This window comes from Marmota flaviventris, chromosome 9, assembly GCF_047511675.1.
Source record: "Marmota flaviventris isolate mMarFla1 chromosome 9, mMarFla1.hap1, whole genome shotgun sequence".
In the NCBI taxonomy this organism is placed as follows: domain Eukaryota; kingdom Metazoa; phylum Chordata; class Mammalia; order Rodentia; family Sciuridae; genus Marmota; species Marmota flaviventris.
This window is the reverse complement of record NC_092506.1, coordinates 38153518-38175757: the sequence shown is the minus strand read 5'-3', so window position 1 is coordinate 38175757 and position 22240 is coordinate 38153518. Positions and strand designations below refer to the sequence as shown.

The 22240-nt window shown below is 33.6% G+C and overlaps 1 protein-coding gene across 5 annotated transcripts in view; it reads left to right on the top strand.

Moving 5' to 3' along the window:
* Nucleotides 1-7421: 7421 nt before the first annotated feature.
* The window catches only part of Ano3 (anoctamin 3), a 406718-nt gene continuing 391899 nt past the window's right edge, over nucleotides 7422-22240 (top strand). For 2 of the 5 annotated variants that reach the window (XM_071616329.1, XM_071616325.1), the window contains exon 1: nucleotides 7423-7957. In XM_071616329.1, coding sequence (XP_071472430.1) covers nucleotides 7804-7957 — 154 coding nt within the window. In that variant the 5' untranslated portion in view covers nucleotides 7423-7803. Of the gene's footprint in view, nucleotides 7958-22240 lie in introns of all 5 variants that reach the window. The other 3 variants (XM_071616326.1, XM_071616328.1, XM_071616327.1) reach the window with 3 other exon arrangements.

The following is a 22240-nucleotide window of genomic DNA, read 5'->3' as shown; positions in this document are numbered from 1 at the left end:
AACTGAAAACATTTTTTTCTCACCATTGTACTCAATATGATTTGAGTCGTAAACTGATTTTTATTAAATTGGAAGCAATATGAAAAATTCTATCTGAGACATAAAATATTCTTTCTATCTTTGGAGATTCTTCTTGTGAAATATTTAATACATTATAAGTCACTTTAATGAGATCTTCTTGAAGATTAGATAATTTTTAACTACCATGACTTCAAAAGAATCTATCCACTGGTGAAGATTAATTTGTATTTCTGTGACACACACAGACACAAGAGTAATAAATAAACATTATAACTTTAAAACTGTTTGATGCACTGAAAACCTAGCTAATATATTTTTTTCTGCTTTCCCTTCTCTAATTTAATAGATATCTTTTTTGGTTTATTTGCTACCTAAAAGCCCCCAGATAGTTCCATCCCTGAAACACTTTTTTTTTCTAGGTCTCCTATCTGAAATTAGTCCTTTCTGCTGATAATTTATATTCCATATATAAATAGTGATGTAAAAAACCGGCAAGGTTGGAACTCATTTTAAAATGTAGAAAAACTTCATCAAATAGGGTTCATAACCTAATTCAGAGTCCTCTTGGCATTTTATGTGCTATAGATGGATAATGTGAGACAGTCTTAACAACTTTGTAAAGCTACTTCTGGTTTGATTGAAGTTTAAGACATATATGATTGGTGAATTTATATCCTACAGGTAAAATTTATTGTTGGTGAGACAGCTTCCATAAATTTAAAAAGAAACAGCACCACAACACAAAAGTATAACTATAACTCAAATCAAATTTCCTATTGTAATGAGTTATTTCAAATCCATTTACTCCTTTCTTTCATTATTTAACCATAATTGATCAATAAACACCTTCAAAAAATAACGCAGAGCAATGGTTTTGAATTAAATAATAGCACTAGGCTTTGTGTACATTGATACACAATCTTTTTTATACAAAAAGATTTTATGCAACTTTAAAAATTATTGCTATTAACTGCAAAATTTTTATTTCTCTTTTCTGGTTAAGGCAATACCAAAAATGTGATGCTTTGAAGTATTACAGATTAGTTGCTAAAATAAATTAATCACAAATTTAACAAAGAAGCCTATTTTGTGAAGGTTATAGAGAAATTAGCAACTTCAGAGAAATGTGGCAAGTTCTATAATGTACTTAAAATTATAGGATGAGAGAATCATCTCTGCTTGAGAAGTAAAGGAAGGAATCCTAGATGTAGTGCTTTTTAAAAGGGCGCTGAATTGAGCCAGATTTATTTGAGCAAAGAATGAAAGCAGGATTATTTAGATAAAAGTATGTTCTGGAGTGGAAAATGCAAAATCGTGTTATACTTTGTAAAGGACTTAAGGCTTCATGGGATTATAGTGAACTACTACAGAAATTGTGGATCCTGGATGGATATAAGAACTTATTCTGGCTGAGGGATTTGAAAAACACCATCTACTACATTTTGCCTAGAAAGTTTTAGATGAAGCATTAAGAATGGACCAGCGATGGTCAAGGATCTTCAGTTTCATCCACCATATTCTATTATATCCAGTGGAAATAGTTCATTAACCATTTTACTCTATTTTCAAAAATTATAAACATGATAAAAAAGATCTCTGGAAGCAATTATGTCAGAACATGAAAAGTAGTTCTTTCTGAAAGATAAGAATATGGACTTTTTAATGTTTCCTTCCTTCAGAAGATCAGAGAAACAGATGTGGGGAAGGCAAGTGCAGAAAATGCCTAATGAAATTGATCAAATTATATAATGTACATGTACAGATATGTCACAATGGATCCCACAGTTATGCATAATTGTTATGAATGAATTTTTTAAAAATTAAATGTTTCCTTGAAATGTGTTTTATAATTTAAAAACTATTTTAAATTAAACACCTGCATACCATAAAGAGAGGAATTTTAATTGGAAAGTTTAATGACAGATATATGAAATTGAAAATAAGGATAGTGATATCAGGTAGGAGATGAAGACGTAGTCCTAGTAAGAGGTAATGTTTTTTTCTGGTGAAGGCAGTGAGCATGGAAGAAGACTGCATTCCTACGCTCACAGTAGTACATTAGAAGCCATGTGCACAACGCAATACCCCCTATTGCAGTCAGTTGGAGGGGTTCCTTCATGTCACTAGAGATATTCTTGTACTAAGATTTATAGATAAAATTTTCATACTGTCTAAATGAAGAAAATGGTACATATAACCCTTAGTTATGTATGGCCATTTTAAATCAATTCCTGTATTTTTGTAAAAGGCAGTGCAAAACAAAAAGCTAAAGTGTAGAAGGTTTAAACCAAGAACTAAGATAATTAGTACAGCTTTTCTGGATGTAATATAAGAGTGTTGTTGGCATTAATTATCTATGAGGGAAATGAAAGCAGAAAGATTTGGAAAGCTATTCCCTGAACCCACAAGGTATTCAAGAAAGGCAGGTGTACTTGCAGGCTTGTGGAATACAATCTGCATCTGCCTTGATGTCAATGTGTTGTTTAAAACTTTGTAGAATGTGCATCCTAAGACATTACATCCTTTCCGTGTTGGAACCTAGATATGACTGTACTCTCTCCTTCCAGCTTATCTTCATTCTTCTGCAGGCCTATTCTTCTGGTTAACCATCTTCCAATCCTTCGTGTGTCATGCATTCCTGTCCTTGGAGCACCTAATTGTTCTTTCTATTCATATTTTACTTTGACAACATGATTATGTGTTACTCCTTTTCCTCTGAATTGCAGTAAACAAAAGTGTTTGAAGGTGAAAGAATTTTGTTAGAGTAATTCATGTTGGAGAGGAAAAAGAAAGGATCCAGGAAAGACTAGAAAATTTATTACAGAGGAAATTATCCTATTTCCCCTTCAAATGAAAACCTGGGAGAATAACTAGCTCCATGAGAAGGAGAGAGGGTGGGAAAGTTGGTTAGAACTGTCCAAAAAACTGTAACATTCTAAGGAAGTTTGGGGAAGGTAAGAGTCCTCAAGGAGTGGGCCTCTCTATAATAGTCCATATTCTTATCTTTCAGAAATATCTAAGTTTCATGTTCTGACATAATTGCTTCCACAGATCTTTTTTATTCATATTTATAATTTTTGAAAATAGAGTAAAGTGGCTAATAAACGATTTCCGCTGGATATAGTAGAACATGAAGAACAAAACTGACCATCACTGAACTGTCATTGGTTAGGAGCAGGAAGTCAGAAGTGGGATCTGTCAAAACACTAAAATGGATTTCACTGGACAATAGCTGGAGGTCTTAGCCAATTGGCCTCTCTCTAGTGGGAGATCAGCAAGGTGTCCTGTCATAGCTGCCACAAATGGCTCATAAAGCTTCATAAGAAAGAAATTAAAATTTGCTGGGCATCATGTAACATTTATATTAAGCTCAATGAAAATTAGCTGACTTTATTTATCAAGAATTTCTCATGCTTCTACAAAAATCTTTATATAATTGGATAAGATTCATAGGTTATCATTGTAAAAGTTATTTAAATGGATTGAAGAACTGAAATCTGTGTTAAAAACATAAGCAAAATGGAGAGTAACAACATAATCAACAACAAAGTATGAAAAGTGTTTTTTCCATGCTCTTGATTGTTTCCTTTGCTCCAACCTTCTTGTGTGGATTGGGATGCAAAGGCTAGTGGAAACAAGGAAAAGAGAATTGGAAAGGCTGAATGTATCCCCAAATGTCACTAGTGAGGAGACTGGTTTTTCAGTGTCTTGGAGCCTTCTGAAGTCAGCTAAGGAATGTCCCATTTTCTGTCTGGCCATGACACCCAATTAAGGAAATGATTGTGTGGTGCTCTCTTGTTTCCTGGTGCACAGTCAAAATCAAAGCTGTTAAAGGAAACGGCAGCACATCCTTCCCTTACCTTATTACTATAAACTGAGAGGTGGGTGGGTTTTGGGGGGGATATAATTGTTCTAAACAAACGTCTTCTTGGAATTGACCACTATTCAGTATACTCAGCATCCACTTCCACCACATATTTCAGAGTTTTCACAAACATTTAAATACTTTATTCTTTTAATATATATATATATATATATATATATATGTCTTCCTTATTTATCTTAATGGCATTCTGTGGAGAGCATTGGGATAAACATGTGATTATGTGATTCCAGGTCATGCTGAAACTAGAAGAATAATAAACATGTCTAATTAATTATTTCATGCAGTGCTTGGGAAAGCAAGGCATCTGGGATAATGAGAATATATTGTCTAGCTTACATTTCTAAACATTGCTTATTTGACTACCTATAAACACAGCAAAAACTGAGAAATAAGCTTATTATTCTTATTTTTAAAATATTGTTATAGTTTTGTTAAAGTTGCCATTATTCACAATGTTTAACTATGTTTAAAATAACATAATGTAAGTTTGGGTTGTTAAGAGAACACAAGATAGATGATATCAAAATGAAGCATTCCTGAGAAGGAAAAAGTTTACAAATGTAGCTTAAGTTTTGAAAGGAATGGAGAACTTGAGGCCTGAATTTACTGTAACCCCTAGCAAGTGAATGGTAACTAAAGTAACAGAGACAAACTGATCCAAATTGAAAGAAAAATATTTGCAGCTAGACTAATAAAAAGGAAGGATATTTCTGTGTAACATTTTTCACCATCTTTGTTTGCATTCTAAAAAGGAAAATTTGGAGAAACTCTGGATATCTAGAAGACGATGTCAGTGAAAAATGTACACTGGTATTTTCTAAGATTTGTAGAAACTGTTCTGAATAAAAGTGCTAGATAGAATTTCATGAAAAATACCTCCATAAAGACATGAAGTCTCTGGTGGCTGGGTGGAAGTTAAGAGGCTCTGAGGAGACTCACAAAAATAGAGAAATGCTGAGAATTCGTATTCTTAAATATTAATTAAAATTTTTGACCAATACTCCAGAAGCCTCAGTGGGTATTTGTACCTAGGTCACAGGTAGAAAGAAAATTTTTGAGAATTTTCTTTTACCAATGTTATATGTATCAGTTACATATTACTTCTTATATACTATAGAAGAATAATTCCTAATTTATGGGTATTTAGGCCCTATCACATAATTATGTGAAATTTATAAAGGTATCTGCATATTAATACTTGCCACAGAGGAATTAGTAGCTTTTTTCACAAATACATGAGCAGAATTTTAAAAGAATATATATATATATATATATATATATATATATATATATATATATATATATATTCTTTTAAATTGCATGTGTGTACACACACACACACAATTAATAAAACTTAATGGTTAAATGATAATTTCAAATACCTATATATCATTATTGAATTTTCATACATTTATACCCAAAATACAATAATATCATCTGTACAGAATAAGGGATGACTGAATATATAATATTTTATCCAAGATGTCCTCAGGCCTAAAACATTTACAAATCACTGTAAACAGAGAATAAAACTACCCTGAGACTTCATAATTTCTCAGATGATTTTAATTGTATTCTCAAATCAGATATTTTCCTAGTGATCACATTTGTTGAAGCATCACCTGACAAAGAAAGTGTTACAGGGATTGAGCAAATGTAGGAGATGTAAAGAGGGTATAAATGTTTGAAAGTAAAATTACCCCCCCTCCAAAGAACTCATGTGTTTGGCAATGTAGCAATATTCAGAGGTGAAAAGATTGAATTAAGAGAACAGTAAACTCCCCATTTGATGGATTAGTAATCTGAATGGACTATTGGGTGGTAACTGTAGGTAAGTGGGACATGGCCAGAGGAAGTAAATCACTGGAACATGGCCTAGCTCTGTATATACCTGTGGCCCCTTCCCTTCTCTCTCTCTCTCTATTTTCTAGTTGCCTTAAAATAAGTGGCAATCCTCCACCACACCCTTTGGCCATAATATGCTGCATCAACTCAGACCCAGAGGAAGGTAATTGACAGACCATGTACCACATCTCTGAAATCATGAGACCCAAATAAACTTTTTCTCCTCTTAGTTGCTCTTGTCAGCAATGCTGATCTCAGTAATGGAAAAAAAAAATGACGAACACAAAAGGTTAACATTTTCTCGTAGTTTAGCCTCCTTGACCAACTTTTAAGTTAAACCATTTTGATTGTCTTTCAGAAAGTACCCCATACCACACACTACAACAGACATTTCAACTGAGAATTATAAATCTCGAGTTTTATTTTCCAGAATGTCCTCTAATTCTCTAAACTGCACTTTTTACTATTTATTCATTTTCCTATATTTGCATTTTCCTCCTACCATCAAGCTAAGTCATCCTTCATAATTTCCATTCTGTTTTCAACTTCTTATCTAAATGTCACATAGTTACCAGTGGACCCTGACCATTTTTGACTTTTTAGTCAAAGATTTTTATGCCTGCCCCAGATTGTGACTTACAGAGCATATTTTGTTGGTTGTTCATGCTGCTGGAATGATAGACATTTCCCTGCCTTTTTAAAGGCATTTGAAACAGAGGGTCAGTTTCATTTACTAACTTGTTTAATTAAAATGACTAGGAGGAAGACATAGAATGTCCAGAATAAAATTTTTATCTAACAATAAAATATTTGCACAACATCTTATATATACATATATAACTTTCTCAAATATTGCTCAGCCAAGAAAGTAAAAAATGCATTAAATATGACACTCTCATGCTTAGCACATCTATTGCCATATGTAATGCCAATCACAATAAAATCACAAAATCTGTCACAGCTCTCCTTCCTACTAAAGAAGGAATCCAGCTTACATTCTTTCCAGAGACCTTGCCTAGGTATTTTTATAATTATGTCAATATCTAATACAGAGTCAATAAATGAAGAATTAGATCAATAAATAAATCATGGATTAAGTCAGACCATCAAAAAACTGATTTGAACCTCATCTAGTTTGGCTTTGTGAAATGAAGGGTGATTTTTGCTAAATTGCTATTGGAAAAACCATCAGTTGGCATGTCCTTGTGCTCATCACTGGATTCACCAACTAAGGTACAGAAGATGAATAAAAGCAATGTTCAAAATTAAACCTTTGCAGCTAACCTACAACTTTCTACCCAAGTTACTCAAACAGAATGGATGCTTTGCCTCCTAAATAATAAATGATACAGCCCCACCAGATGCTACTTTTTAAACATTTTGATCTTTCATTCATTGCCTGCTAATACTTTGAAGTCTATTTTTTGTTGTATTTATAAAGCTGCACATTTTATTCTACTATCAGTTTTTAAAAATTGCCTTTACTCTTCACAATCATAGTCATCTTTCAATAAGTGCAGAACTGAATCTCACAATCTCGAGCTGAGCTAGGAAATAGCATTTAGTAACTTCCTTCCAATTCCAGCTTTCCTCTGATGAACTGCCCTGTGGAGTGTAAAGTTGCATTCCTTGGCAAGCCTTGGCCCCACCCAGCTGATCTCTTGTGTAGAGAAATGTGAATGAGAACTTTCAGTACCAACTTACTAAAAGCATTTCTCTGCAGCATTGCCTATGACTTCACTTAGCCCATTTTATTTTCACTGCAGCCTCTCTGAAAGGGGATGAGTGCTGCTATCCCTTAAAGGCACAAGACGTCTTGAAGAAAAACAACTCTGAAGTCCATCTATCCTGTTGAGGTTGCTTGTCTAGGAACACAGAAAACTTGCAGTCAGCTCTGTGGGCGTTATTCTCCTTGGATTTCCTAGTAAAGATAATTACAGGAGAGCCTGGAATTGCTATTGATTAAAGTATAGTGATTCCTCCCTTTCCTATGATTTTTAAAACCTCGGTAGTGTGAACTTTGCTTCACATAGTTCCTTGAGAATTTTGCAATGTCAGCCGTAAACTTTGAACTGGATAATCTTTCTCCCAAAGGCTTCAGACATGAGCAGACTTCCAGCTCTGATTTTACTTCAACTTGTTTAACTGAACTCTCTGGTGATTCCAGTGGATTGGATTTTCAACCCTCCACTTCTGTCCCCACAGGTAAGCTGACCTTTAGATGCATCTGCTTGAGTATCTTAACTTATGCCTGTACTCTGTTAATGTCACATATGTGAAAAATAAATGCTGATGGCATCTACTTTGTGGTGGTACAGTTGATGCCAATTTTAGTTTATTCAGTTATTTTTTTCCCAAAATGTATACAGATACTTTGAAAAATTTCAGAGGGATGAGAGGTACTCTTTATACAGTGAAATGTCAGAAGGCAAACTCAGTGAACTCAGAAGTATGTTAACAGTGAAATGATCTTTGATTCTCTGGTGGATGTTCAGGCCTACCAAGGCTTAATGTTGTTTGGCATGAGTGGAAAAATCCCGGATCTTATACATGAAAGCAGAGAATAAGTCCTGCCATCTTTCACTCATCTCTTTTATTTTCATTTCCTTTAACATAATTATGTAAAGGATAATAAATATACTTTACACTTTCATTACAAGAAAATATTCCTTCTGGGTGTTATTTTGTAACCTCATTTAGATTACGTATAAATAGATGGTGCTGATAAATGTCAGTATGAAAAAATTTTATAGAGATAGGAATTGCTCTTGAATAACATCACAGCTTTCATTCTTGGTCTGAAGTTTTGAGGGAACAATGCTATATTATAAATTGTGTTCATCAAAAAAAAAAAAAAACTTCTAAGGCTTGATTTTTATAACAAACAATTCTGAAATATCAATGAATTAGTTGTGTTTTATAGAAAACATTTATGTAATAAATTATATTTTAAATACTGTAAAACTGCATTATGGTGATTTACTCATCATCTCTCACAAAAGAAAGGTGTGTGGTATAAATCTAAAACGTAAGCAAACTTTTCATACCTCTGGTTGTTACTTCGTTTGATCTTTGCCAATAGAAAAAAAATATTTGAAAGAATAATAAATTCAGTTTCACAACCAGAGGAATCTCTTGAGAATTTCACCCACATTTCTGTATTATGAGTTGTTGGAAATTAAGTTTTAAGTGTCCCATAAATAATTAATTATTTGTTGTTCATAGATTCTTTGAATTAGAAGACTTATTTTATAATAGAGGCAGTTCTGCCATCAGGATATAAGCCATCCTTTTAAAAAAATTCTTTCAACTGTCAGCAATCTCTAAACTGTTATTTTTTTCCCCTTAAACCAAGGGTCTTATTGATTATTGGATCTACAATTTCACAAAAGTAGGGAAATCAATTCTTCACAAATGTAAATAGCTTTATAAAGTAGACTTGGATAGGAAGAAGAGGATTAGGAACAAAGTATTTGACAATCTAATGAAAGTTTAAATATTCATGTTGGTTTCACTCATGTTTCACAGAGTTTTCTGGTCAACTCTGTCAGAGATGGTACTTCCATTTTGTTATTTTTAACCATTGTCTTTATGAATTACATGTTCATAGCTTAGGTATTATCTCTATGCCAGTCTTCCACACTGCAAAGAGGGCACTTCCATTCCATTATGCTGGCAATTCCCCAACTCAACTCTTCTCAGCGAAACTCTCTAAAAATACTGCCTTCTTGTTTGTCTCAATGACCCCGTAAATTATCTTGAATATTCTTTCCAATGATTCCAATAGAGCATATGCGGGTTTTTTTGCCTGAACATTAGTTTAATATTTATCTTCTTTACCATTTAACCACCTTGATATGTTCAGTAACCAATAGGTTGACTGGCAATAAGAGGTTCTTAAAATATAATTTGACTCATGAACAGTGTGGGCAAGAGACTGAAAGACTGTTCCAGGCATACATATATAGTATCATAAATGAACCACTTTCTCTTGGTACTACATAATAAGCCTCCTATCCACTGATAGCCAGAAAATCTTCCCTGTGGTACAAGTATTATCTATTTCCATATTTGTTCATAGTTTCTAAACTCTTTGTGACCTAAGTAATATACTTGGTGCTCTGGGATCTAAGTTGAATGCTTCTTCCAAAACTTGTTAAGCCTTATTAGCTTACACATATTCTATAAAAATGATTTATGCTTTTTAAGCACAGTTTATAGTATTTCTTCATGGTAATTTCCAATGACCCTAAACCCCTGCCTTTAATTATTAAGATCTCACTAAGATCAAATGTTGTCTTCTGAAATGTCTATTGTTATCTCTATCTAAATGTTTGTTCTGTTGATCTGTATCAACAAATATTTGTCCTATACATGAAAGTGTCTACATCCCATCTTTGTTATACTACTTATGTCTGTAATTGCTATTCATGACTACTCTCCTAGATTGTTTTTCTTCAAAGTATCATTTCTCAATTATTTGTGGCTTATGTAATAGAAGTGATTAATAAATGACCAACTAGTACATGATAGAGTATCTTTTAATGTGATTTCTGTCAGATGGATTATGTAAATCAAGTTACACATGTATTTGATCTGCAAAAATACAATGTGGAAATTATCATGAATTATTTATTATCTCATGATACCATCGTCCTGAAGAGTACCAATGTGGAAGTTGCTCTTCGTTTGATTTTTTTTTTTTTTTTGAGTATTAAACCTTTCAGGATGTACTTTGTATGCTGGATCTTTTATCCCTAATTCCTGTATGGTCAAGTTTTATTCATTCATTAAAAACGTATTTATTGAAGATGATGGATTATACATTAGTGGCTGGTATATCCATATATAAATGAAAATAAGATAATAGAAATAGGAGAAGCATATCCTTTTAATCTCAATGGTATGGTAGCATATTTAAACCTGCACATATTCCTAACATGAGAAAACAAAATATACAGATGAACGTTAGTGCTTAGAAAGTTGAGCAGTTATGTCTATAAGAAATGTGTCATTGGCAGCAATACAGCATTTGCAATTTTCATTACATTATGACTTATAGATAACTCTCAATAGTTCTCTGATGCAAGCTGCCCTGTATGAACTCACTAAGTCCTGATGCCCTGGGAGCACTGAACAATATTGTATTCTGCAGTAACTTGGGCTTTACCTCTGATCAGATAATGAGGTGTGGCTCCAGGAGTAGGAGTCACCTGGTGGGGTTGAGTTACACTCACCTATGCCTTTGTAATCCTACCCCTTTGCCCTTTTGGGGATAGAATATTCCATGGAAAACCTCCCCCAATGAAATCCTGGGTTCAAGGTGTGCTCCCTCTCTTTCTTGCCAGGGCTATGTTGAATACAAGTGGTGAAAGAGGGCATCCCTGTCTTGTTCCAGTTTTTAGAGGGAATGCTTTCAATTTTTTTCCATTTAGAATTATGTTGGCCTGGTGCTTAGCATAGATAGCTTTTATGATGTTGAGATATGTTCCTATTTTCCCTAGTTTTTCTAGTGTTTTGAAAATGAAGGGGTGCTGTATTTTTTCAAGTGCTTTTTTTCTGCATCTGTTGAGATGATCATATATGGTTCTTATCTTTAAGTCTATTGATATGATGAGTTACATTTATTAATTCCCATATATTGAATAAACCTTACATCCCTGGTATAAACCCCACTTGATAGTGGTATACTATCTTTTTGATATATTTTTGTATTTGATTTTCCAGAATTTTACTGAAAATTCTTGCATCTATGTTCATAAGAGTTACTGGTCTGAAATTTTCTTTCATTGATGTGTCTTTGCCTGGTTTTGGAATCAGGGTGATATTGCCCTCATTGAATGAGTTTGGAAGTGCTCCCTCTTTTTTCTATTTCCTGAAATAAATTGAAGAGTATTGATATTAGTTTTTCTTTAAAGGTCTTGTAGAACTCGACTGTGTATCCACCTGGGCCTGGGCTTTCCTTGGTTGGTATGCTTCTGATGGTGTCCTCTACTTCAGAGCTTGAAATTGATCTGTTTAAGTTATGTATATCAAACTGATTCAATTGGCGAAATAAAATGACTCTAGAAATTTGTCAATGTCTTCTATATTATCTATTTTATTAGAGAACATGTTTTCAAAATAATTTCTAAATATCTTCTGTGTTTCTGTAGTGTGTATTATGGTATTTCCTTTTTCATCACGTATGTTAGTAATTTGAGTTTTCTGTCTCCTCTCTTTGTTAGCATGGCTAAGGTTCTGTCAATTTTATTTATTTTTTCAAAGAACTATTTTTTTTGTTTTATCAATATTTTTCAATTGTTTCTTTTGTTTCAATTTTATTGATTTCAGCTCAAATTTTAATTATTTCCTGTCTTCTACTGTTTTTGGTGTTGATTTGCTCTTTTTTATCCAAGGCTTTGAGATGTAATGTTAAATCATTTATTTCTTGACTTTTTCTTATTTAAAGGAATGAACTCAAGGCACTAAACTCTCCTCTTAGTACTTCCTTCATAGTGTCCCAGAGATTTTGATATGTTGTACATGTGTTCTCATTCACTTCTAAGAATCTTTTAATCTCCTCCTTGAAGTCTTTTGCAACCCACTATTCATTCAGTAGCATATTATTTAGTCTCCAGGTGTTGGAATATGTTTTTTTAAAATTTTATCATTGATTTCTAATTTCATACCATTAAGATCTAGATTTCAGGGTAGTATCTGTATGTTTTTATATTTGCTAAGAGTTGCTTTGTGGCATAATATATATACTATTTTAGAGAAGGATCCATGTGCTGATGAGAAGAAAGTATATTCACTCACTGAAGGATGAAATATTCAATGTATGTCAGCTAAGTCTGTTATTGAATGAATTATTGAGTTATATAGTTTCTTTTTTCAGCTTTTGTTTGGAAGATCTATCCAGTGGTAAAAGAGGTGTGTTAAATTCACCCAAAATTGTCATTTTGTGGTCTATTTGACATTTGAACTTGAGAAGAGTTTGTTTGATGAACATTGTTTGGGGCATATATATTTATTAATGTTATGTCTTGTTGATGAATGGTTCCCTTAAGCAGTATGAAATATCCTTTTTAATTCTTTGATTAACTTTGGCTTGAAGTCTACTTTATTTGATATGAGGATGGAAACACCTGCTTCCTTCCGTAGCCATGGGAGTGGTATGATTTTTTCCCAAATTTTCACCTTCAGTCTGTGGATGTCTTTTCCTATGAGATGAGTCTTTTGGAGTAAGCATATTGTTGGGTATTTTTTTTAATCCAGTATCCCAGTCTTTGTCTTTTGCTTGGTGAGTTTAGGTTATTAACATTTGAGGTTATTATTGAGACATGATTTTTGTTCCCAGCCATTTTTGTTTATTTTTGGTATTTAACTTGACTTTGTTTCTCCTTTTATTAGTATTTTTTTCTTTAGTGTTAATACCTCTCTTTGCTGATTTTCATTATTGTTTTTCAATTTCTCTTCATGGAATATTTTGCTGAGGATGTTCTGTAGTGCGGGCTTTCTAGTTGTATCTTCTTTTAACTTTTTTTTTTTTATCATGGAAGGTTTTTATTTCATCATCAAATCTAAAGCTTAATTTTGCTGGAAATAATATTCATGGTTGGCATCCATTTTCTTTCAGAGCTTGGTATATGCTGTTCCAGTATCTCCTGGCTTTGAGGGTCTGGGTTGAAAAATCTGCTGAGATATGAATTGGTCTCCCCCATATGTGATCTAATTCCTCTCTCTTGCAGCCTTTAAGATTCTATCCTTATTCTGTTTGCAAGGCATTTTCATTATAATGTGTGTTCGTGTAGATTGTTGTAATTTTGTACATTTGGTGTCCTGTAAGCCTCTTGTATTTGATTTTCCAATTCATTCTTTATGTTTGGGAAATTTTCTGATATTATCTCATTGAAGAGATTATGCATTCCTTTGGTTTGAAACTCTGTGTCTTCCTCTATCCCAATAACTCTTAGACTTGGTCTTTTGATGCTGTCCCATAATTCTTGGATGTTCTGCTCATTGTTCCTTACCATCTTCACTGGGTGGTCAACTTTATTTTCCATATTGTATTATACTTACTTTGTCTTCTTTATCTGAAGCTCTGTCTTCCAACTGATCTAGTTTGTTGGTGATGCTTTCTATTGAGTTTTTATTTGATTTATTTTTTCCGTAGTTTCAAGTATTTCTTATTTTTTTCAGAATCTATATCTCTTTCTTGAAATAATCTTTTGCTTCCTATATTTGTTCTCTTATCTCTTTGTTGGGAGGTCAATTTTTGCATGTTTTTGCTCATGTAAGTCATTCTTTAACTCACAGATCATTTTCATTATGAACATTCTGAACTTCTTCTGTGACATCTCATCAACTGTGTTGTCCAAGGGTTCTGTTATTGCAGTATCTTGGTTTGTTTGGGGCCCTTTCCCCCCGCTTTTTTCATATTGTCTATGTGATTTCCTTTCTTGCAGTGTGGATCTTAGTTATTCCAGTTTCTATCCTATAATCTTTTAGTATCTGTGCAGATTATATGTACCTCACCTTGGTGTTGGGCTTGCAGACCCTGCTATTGCCCTAGGATGCATTATACTGAAACTATAGGAGATAACACAAGATAGCACTGGAGATGCCACAAGATGGATCCAATGTCTTGTAGAAATGGGTCTGAAAGGTTGGTCCTTACACTGGCTATGGAATACCTGTTCCAAGATGCAGCTGCTTCTATACCCTGTCTATCATCGGGGATGGCTGCAATGTCTCAAGAATTAAGTGGATTATACCTGGGCTCCTGGGTGGTGATGGTGGCGGGGGCAGACCCAAGCTTACCCTGAGCCCTGGATCCCATGCAGGTCAGCAAGGCAGATATGGGACAGGCCTGAGCTACAGCGGTGTCTGCCAGTGTCAGGATGGACTTGGGCCTACCTTGGTCCCGGGCTCTCAGGTCAGCAAGGCAGGTCTGAGCGGAGGTGACTCCATGGGTGTCTACAAGATTCTAGAACTTTTGACATTGAACATAGCATAAAACTCTCTGATATGCTTTGGTTATCTGGTTTTAAAAAATAAATTATGTAACTGTCATGAAGTAGTTGGAGAATTCTAATAAATATTATGAGGTCCTGTTCAATCACCAACAAGCTATGTTACCTTAGGCAAGGCTTTGATCTCACTCCCAAATCATTTTCCTAATCTGTAATATGTCTAGATTAGACTATTTGTGTTAAATGTCACCTGCAGCTACAGAAAGACTTTACAAAAAAACCAATTAATTCTAGAGCATTTCCAATATACAACATTAAGCTAGATAAAGCCAAGACCATAAATATAGGTAAAGATATACTTCTGTTTATAATACAGAAAAGAGGAAAACCTGAGAAATCTCAAAGGGAATTTATATTTTCTACATTTAATATTGAACTTAAATATTTTAGTTTTTAAATGTTATGTTTAAGTTTCATCAAACAGAGAAAGAATAAATTCCCAAAAGATAAGAGATATGATATACTTCTTTTCCACAAAGAGAGATTCAGCAGAGAGCTGTATGAACAGAGTTGAATTATTTCTTGCTAAATGACTTTACAAAGATTGGCCAACTGATAAAATGCATCACTTTCTTTGTGGGAGTTTTAAATCTAACTCTGATCTCTTAATGGCTCTGCCTAAGGCCCTTCAACTCATTCCCTCTTAAGAGGAGTAATCCAAGGTCATATAATATGCATATTTCGGGTGCCATAATAAAATAAAAAGTTAATGCTACTGATGTTGTAAAATGTAGTAACTTCCAACAATCATCATTTCCTTAAATGCCTGCAGAAAATATTTTAGTAGGAATTGAGAACATTTATTATACTTTACAGTGATGAATTAAAAAGTGTTCCTTTTTGATCTATACAAGGAAGTGCTAATGGAAGTATTGGTAAATGGACATTGCATTACTGCATATTACCTAGGTGAAGTTTGCTCAGCTCGATAGATATAGATCCAGGAACAGAGGCAAGTAAGTGTCTCTCCTCAAAGAGTTCTTGATATTATGTCTCCCTGATACCAGATAAACAATTTTTACTCTGTGATATATACTAGGTCTTGGCACCTTAGTTTATCTATCACTTTGTACAATATATAAAAATTTACAATAAAAGTTTATGATAAGATTCTTAGGTAGTATAATATAAATGACCACAATATTGTAGATTTCTTTCTAGGACACATTAATAGAAGACTGCAAAGGAAGTGTTCTCAACTAAAGTATGGAATTCAATGTGCTAAATTTTTAAGAGCAATTACAGAATATGCGCTGCACTGAAACTTGCTAGTATTATTCTTAAAAGTCAAATGATCCAAGTTTCTCTTTATATTTAATGAAGTTCACTTTAATTTCAATGTATTTTATTTATTTATTTATTTTGAGTAGGAGATAAAATAGTAGGTTACAACATCTTGTGAATGGGAACGTTATTAAAACTCTTCATGTATGAGAACAAGTATTTCCATGGTAAATGTAGAAACAGAAGAATAAACCATTATTGTTAGTTACATAGAAAATAGAGACTAATAAATGAGAATATTTATGAAAAAACTGACCTTATGTTTCAAATTACTTTCAAATCACATGTAGCATTCGAATCAGGAATTCTATAGCAAGAAATTCATTTCAAAAAGAATTGAGTACATGCACAAAAATAATAAAATAAAAAATGTATATTGAAGAGTTATTTTTTCTAGGAAATATAGGAAACAATATAAGTAACTATTCAATTAATTAACCGATTAAATTATAAAATACATCCCATGAAAGTATTTTTATAGTCTCAAAAAAGAGATACTATCAAAAATTTATTGACACTGGAAAATGTTTGTGACATAACATGAGATGTTCAAAGCAGGATATTATATGCATACAAACACAAATTTTGGTAGAGGTGTTTATGATTGTGTGAGAATTCATGTACAAAACAAGATAAGAAATGCATTTACCAAAATAGTAAATTCTATTAGTCTTGAGGGATAAGATGACAATAAAATTCATCTTTTTTTCTCTAATATGTTTTCCAAATCTTCTTGATTAATCATATATTATCTTTATAATGAGAAAAAAATAAAATAAATGAGGAATTCTACCATTTTATACATTTAAAAAAGAAACATCTTACATGAACTTTGACATTGAAGAGGTAAACCCTGCCTCAGTCCTTCAGTAAATACAGGGTTTTTTTTGTTTTTTGTTTTAACATCTGAGAATTTTCAGGCCTATATTGTCTTTCACAGCATCTTGAGGGCCCTCTTTATTCCAGTCTCCTAATAAGGCTGAGTCAATGTATAAAAGCCCACTTGAAAACATTAGGTCCTCATCACACAAACGTACAGGGTGTTGAAGATAGGAATCTTTTTTGCTCTTCTTGATCTCCTCCATCCTACTATTCCTCCGCAAAACTTTCATACATAACTTTTTCATACAAAAAACTGGCACATACACATAAGTGACCACTTATTTTATTCAAGAATAATTGTTGGTATCACATTTCTGACCTTTATTTATTTAAAATGCCTTCTATAGGGAAATCATTTCACTTTATTACAAAAATACCGATTCGTGGAAGGCAAAAATGCTAGGCAAACTGGGGAGTTCATTGCTTTATTTCTCCCCCATTGGTTTTTTATAGTTATATACAACAATAGGATTCATTTATAAAAGCATGAAATACAATTTGTTCTAACTCAGTCTCCAGTACTTTGCCTCTTCGCTACATCCCCCTCCAGGACTTCCTATTTTCCCCTTATTCTACTTATTTTTCTGCTATGAATACAAGTAACAATAAATGTTGGCAAAGATGTGGATAAGTAACAATTTAAAAATTAACAAATAAAAAAATAAATTAAAATAATTTAAATTAAATCAAATGAAAAAACAAATATATATTTTTTTTTAAATGGAGACGCATACATTGCTGGTGGGACTACAAATTAGTGCAAACAATCTGGAAAGCAATATGGAGATTCCTCCAAATCTAGGAATGGAATCATTATATAATCCAGCTATCCCACTCGTTGGTATATATCCAAAAGATTTAAAATCAGTATACTACAATGATGCAGCCACATCAATGTTTGTAGCAATACAATCCACCCACATTTTGAAGATTGGAGTTAGCATAAAGAAAAAAGGAGGTGAATTATTATAATCATAGGGGCATCAGAAAGCTAACAGTGAAAAAAGGGAAGATGTGTACAAAAGCTAGATTAACAGTAACAGAACCTTGGAAAGCAGGAAGGAGAAAAATTGTATGATGGAGAAAAAATTTTTATGAATCAGGGTCGGTAACTGAAGACAGACAACATCTCTGTTCCTGTTTAAATCTGAAGAGGGTGTCAAAAACAGTTTTACAACTCACAGAATCATTACATTATCCTGAGAAATAGATTTGAGGCTGTTTTCAGGAAAATAATCATTACACAGGCTGATAATGCTGCATACAAAAGTAGACACGGGTATAGCCAGTTTTAGAGATATGCTGCTTTTGCTTAGATAGCAAAGCTGATACCTCTATTTTGACCCCTGAACAACTGATAGTCACTGTTTTTTGGTGGTTAACAGACACTGTCGTTTTTGTTGTTGTTGTTGTTTTTGTTTTTCCTGTCCAATCCTATACCCTGCCTTGTTTCTTCATGGGTTCACCAAAAGGCTGCAGTTGGACAAAACCCCATGTAAGACACATGGACTGAGAGTAGGCAATAAGAGGATCCTTCATGAGAAAGGCACTCTGTATCACTCTCTGCATTTGGAAACAAGGGACATGGATAAGACACTGTTGGAAACTCTTTCCAAGACTGTAAATATTTCCATACCCACATGATTAAAAATAATAAGCCTCTTTTTTGGGAGAATCCATGAAACCCTGCAAATCACTGAACTTCTGAGTGTGTATTGCTTAATATAAATTTGACCACTGGAGAATCTAGCTACTGGCTTCTGATTCCCCAGCTTCCTGTGAGAGTGGTCTCATCTACCGTCACTACTGGGCCTTTTCAAAGCTCACCCTGCTGCATGACATGAAGCTACTTTTTTATCTCCTTAAGAATGTTGGAGAAAAGTTTGCTTGTCCCTAGAGTCAGTGTCTCCTAACATGGACAGTAGTGGTATTTTGCCTACTGTTAGATAACCAAAGAGCTACAGACATTTCCCATGTTTGCATCTAAGTTACACATTCTCATATTTCAGTTTTAATTTTGCTTGCCTTTTGCTTTTTCCTCTATGTAATTTTGAGTTCTCAAAAGCTAAATACACTTGTTTATATTCTCTGAAAATTCTAGGCAGAAGATTCTTGTTCCAGTTGATCAGTAGAAAATAAAAACCACAACGATAATCCTAGATTTAACGTTCTTATTTTCTACCTTTCATAAGTGAATCGAAAAGTCCATGTCATGTATTTCCATACTTATCTGAGCTACGTATTAAAATTACACATTGACTGATTCATACAAAAGTGGAGTTGTTAGCAAGTAAGGAAGATTGTTAGATAATCCCCACATAAATTAAATCATTATTCTGCTTAAAGAGAAGCAGAAAGGTAGTTCCTTTGATCCTAGAGTCAGACACGCTGTTTTAGTCAGCATTTTTATTACTATGACCAAAAGACCTGACAAGAACAATCAGAGGAGGAAAAATGTATTTGGGGGCTCATAGTTTTAGAGATATCAGCTCATAGAAGGCTGGCTCCATTCCTTGAGGCTCAAGGTGAGGCAGAACATCATAGCAGAAGAGTATGGCGGAGGACATTGCATCAAGAATTAGAAAGTTGGGGGGAAGTGGGGAAGAAGAGAGAGAGAGAGAGAGAGAGAGAGAGAGAGAGCATGAGCAAGAACTGTGCACAACAAGGACAAAATATACCCCAAAGGCGGGCCCCAAGGACCCACACTGCCTTCATACATAGGCTACCTGCCTCTAGTGACCACTCAGTTAATCCCTATCAGAGTATTAATTCACTGATTGTGTTAAGGCTCTCATATCCCAATTATTTCACCTCCAAACCTTCTTGTATTGTCTCATACATAGCTTTTGAGGGACTTCTAATACCTCAATCATAACACTAGCATTGAGGGTTTGTTCTGTTAATTATTAGTTTTATGAATTCAATAAATGTCGGTTTCTATTTTGTCATATGTATTGTGATACATGAAGAGTATAAAAATTTATATCTCATGGAACTGTTGAAAATGTTAAATAAAATAATGACCAAAAAGGGAATGAGCACCAATGCCTGCACCTGAAGTCTTATATATGTTATTATTCTAAATGTAATATGTAGCGGAGGTTTAATACTATAATGCCATTCCTAAAGATGGTGATTGACCATGCTCTGGAAAGTACAATTTATATGAGGTAAATTGCAAAATCTATGCAGTGCTGAGCTGTTTAAAACTGAGATGCAGGGACTGGGGTTGTGGCTCAGTGGTAGAGTGTTCACCTAGCATGTGGGAAGCACCGGGTTCAATTCTCAGCATCTCATATAAAAAATTAATTAAATAAAGGCCCACTGACAACTAAATATATATTTTAAAACACCTGAGATGCAATAACCCCCAGGAATAGCTGGTAAATATGTACAGAATGCATACTACAACTTCAGAAGCATTTATTTTACTTGATAAATAGTTTTATATACTTTTAAATAAAGAAGAATTTGTCAGGGATTGAAGCAAATATGTAAATTTAGTTTCAAGATAAAATGTCGGATAAAAGAAAACTCCTTTTAACCTATGGATGCTTGTAAGTGTTCACTTTCCTATACCAATGAAGGGACATGCAAAGGGAACTTTGCGAGGCTCTGAAACTTAACAGAATGGTGTCAGTGGCACAGGAAACTTGGATTCTGTCGGCTGTTTGGGTGATGCCCCATGATAATGGTGGGTTCTAAATGTTCTTAAGGTTTAGTCAGTGATTGAACTTGACTTCAGCAAGGCTGTGGTTATTTTAAGCATCAGCATCATAAAAGAGTATCCTCTTCTCAGAATATCTTGTGTACTTCTAAAGCAGCTGAAATTTACTTTAACTTAACAGGATTTAGAAAAGGCAAACTTGAGCTTATTGTGCTGCTAAAACTTAAATGTCTCTATTTCATTCCCAGTCTCCATGAAAGCAGTCTTCCCATGTTCATTACTAAGAGCTGATCTAGTCTTTAAAAATGATTTTGAATGATGCATTAAAGGAGAAAACAGAGACATGAGTGATAATCGTGTATTATCCAGAGCAGTTTGACTAAATTGAGCTCATAAATGAGCACGGCTAGATATAGAAGCTTTTTTATATAACAATGTGATGTGAGAGTACAGCCAAAAGAGCATGAATGGTTGTCTAAATCATACAACTAAGGACAGAGGTCAGTCTTTGAGTCACTGGATTATCAGACCCTTGGGTATTTAACTCTTACTGGTTATCATAATGGTTATCATAATATAAAAGACACATCATGGAGCTTTTCAAAAGAAAGCAATGGCAAAAACTCAGATACATAGTAGATTTTAGAACATGTGCTAGTTTATTAGTATTTCTCTGCTGTTTTTCAGTGGGGCATCTATTTTGCAGAATTGGCTACAGGATTGAGAAAGTATGTGAAAAATGCATTTTTCAGGAAAAGGGCATACAGTACATATTTAGTGGGTATGAGATATCTCCCCATTCCTTTTTCCATTGTGCTGCCTACTTCTGTTACACTTTGTGACCTCTCATCCCCCGCCAAATTCCTGGGCTATTCATATGAGATGGTGTGAAAAGGTATATATCAAATCAGAAAACTAAAAAGTATCTATGTTCATGAGTACTCATAAACGGACACTCATATTACTTGAGTTTCCTAATTAATTCCTGAAACTACATGACTTTTAGACAAAGCTCCCTTCAGAGTGATTTACAGATAATTCTAAAAAGACAGATCTGGGAGTTTGGTCTAACCATCTTTGGTAATATAGTCATCATATCTCATCATTGTTGGTTTATTTTCCACTAACATTGAAAAAATTATCTTTTTCTTTTATCTGCCCTGCAGATGCTTTCTTCAGCATTCTTTTTTTTTTTTTTTTTTTTTTTTTTTTTTTTGATTCCGTAAAAGATAAACACAGCCTGGCATTTCATAGTTCTTTCTTTTAACTGAATATCTGGGATCAAGTAGTGAAATTTCAGAATCCATGTCCATTGCCAAGGCCAACATGGAGACAATTCTCAAGATAAAAGTGTTTGTAAAAGCAGTGAATTCTGTAGCTGATTCCAGATAGAGGTTTCTGGAAATCACCAGGATTTAAATAAATGTTACATATTTTATAATTTCTGATAAATACAAGAGTGAAAACAAAGAGCTTGGTCATTTTTAAAAATCTTTTTTAACCTTGAAAATAAATAAAATTACTCTCAAAGATTTATATCATTTTTATACAGATTCTTCAAAGAAGTAATTAAAACAAAGTAGAGCTTTATCGACTCCATAATAAAACACATATCAAGGTACACAGATTTGAATTGAA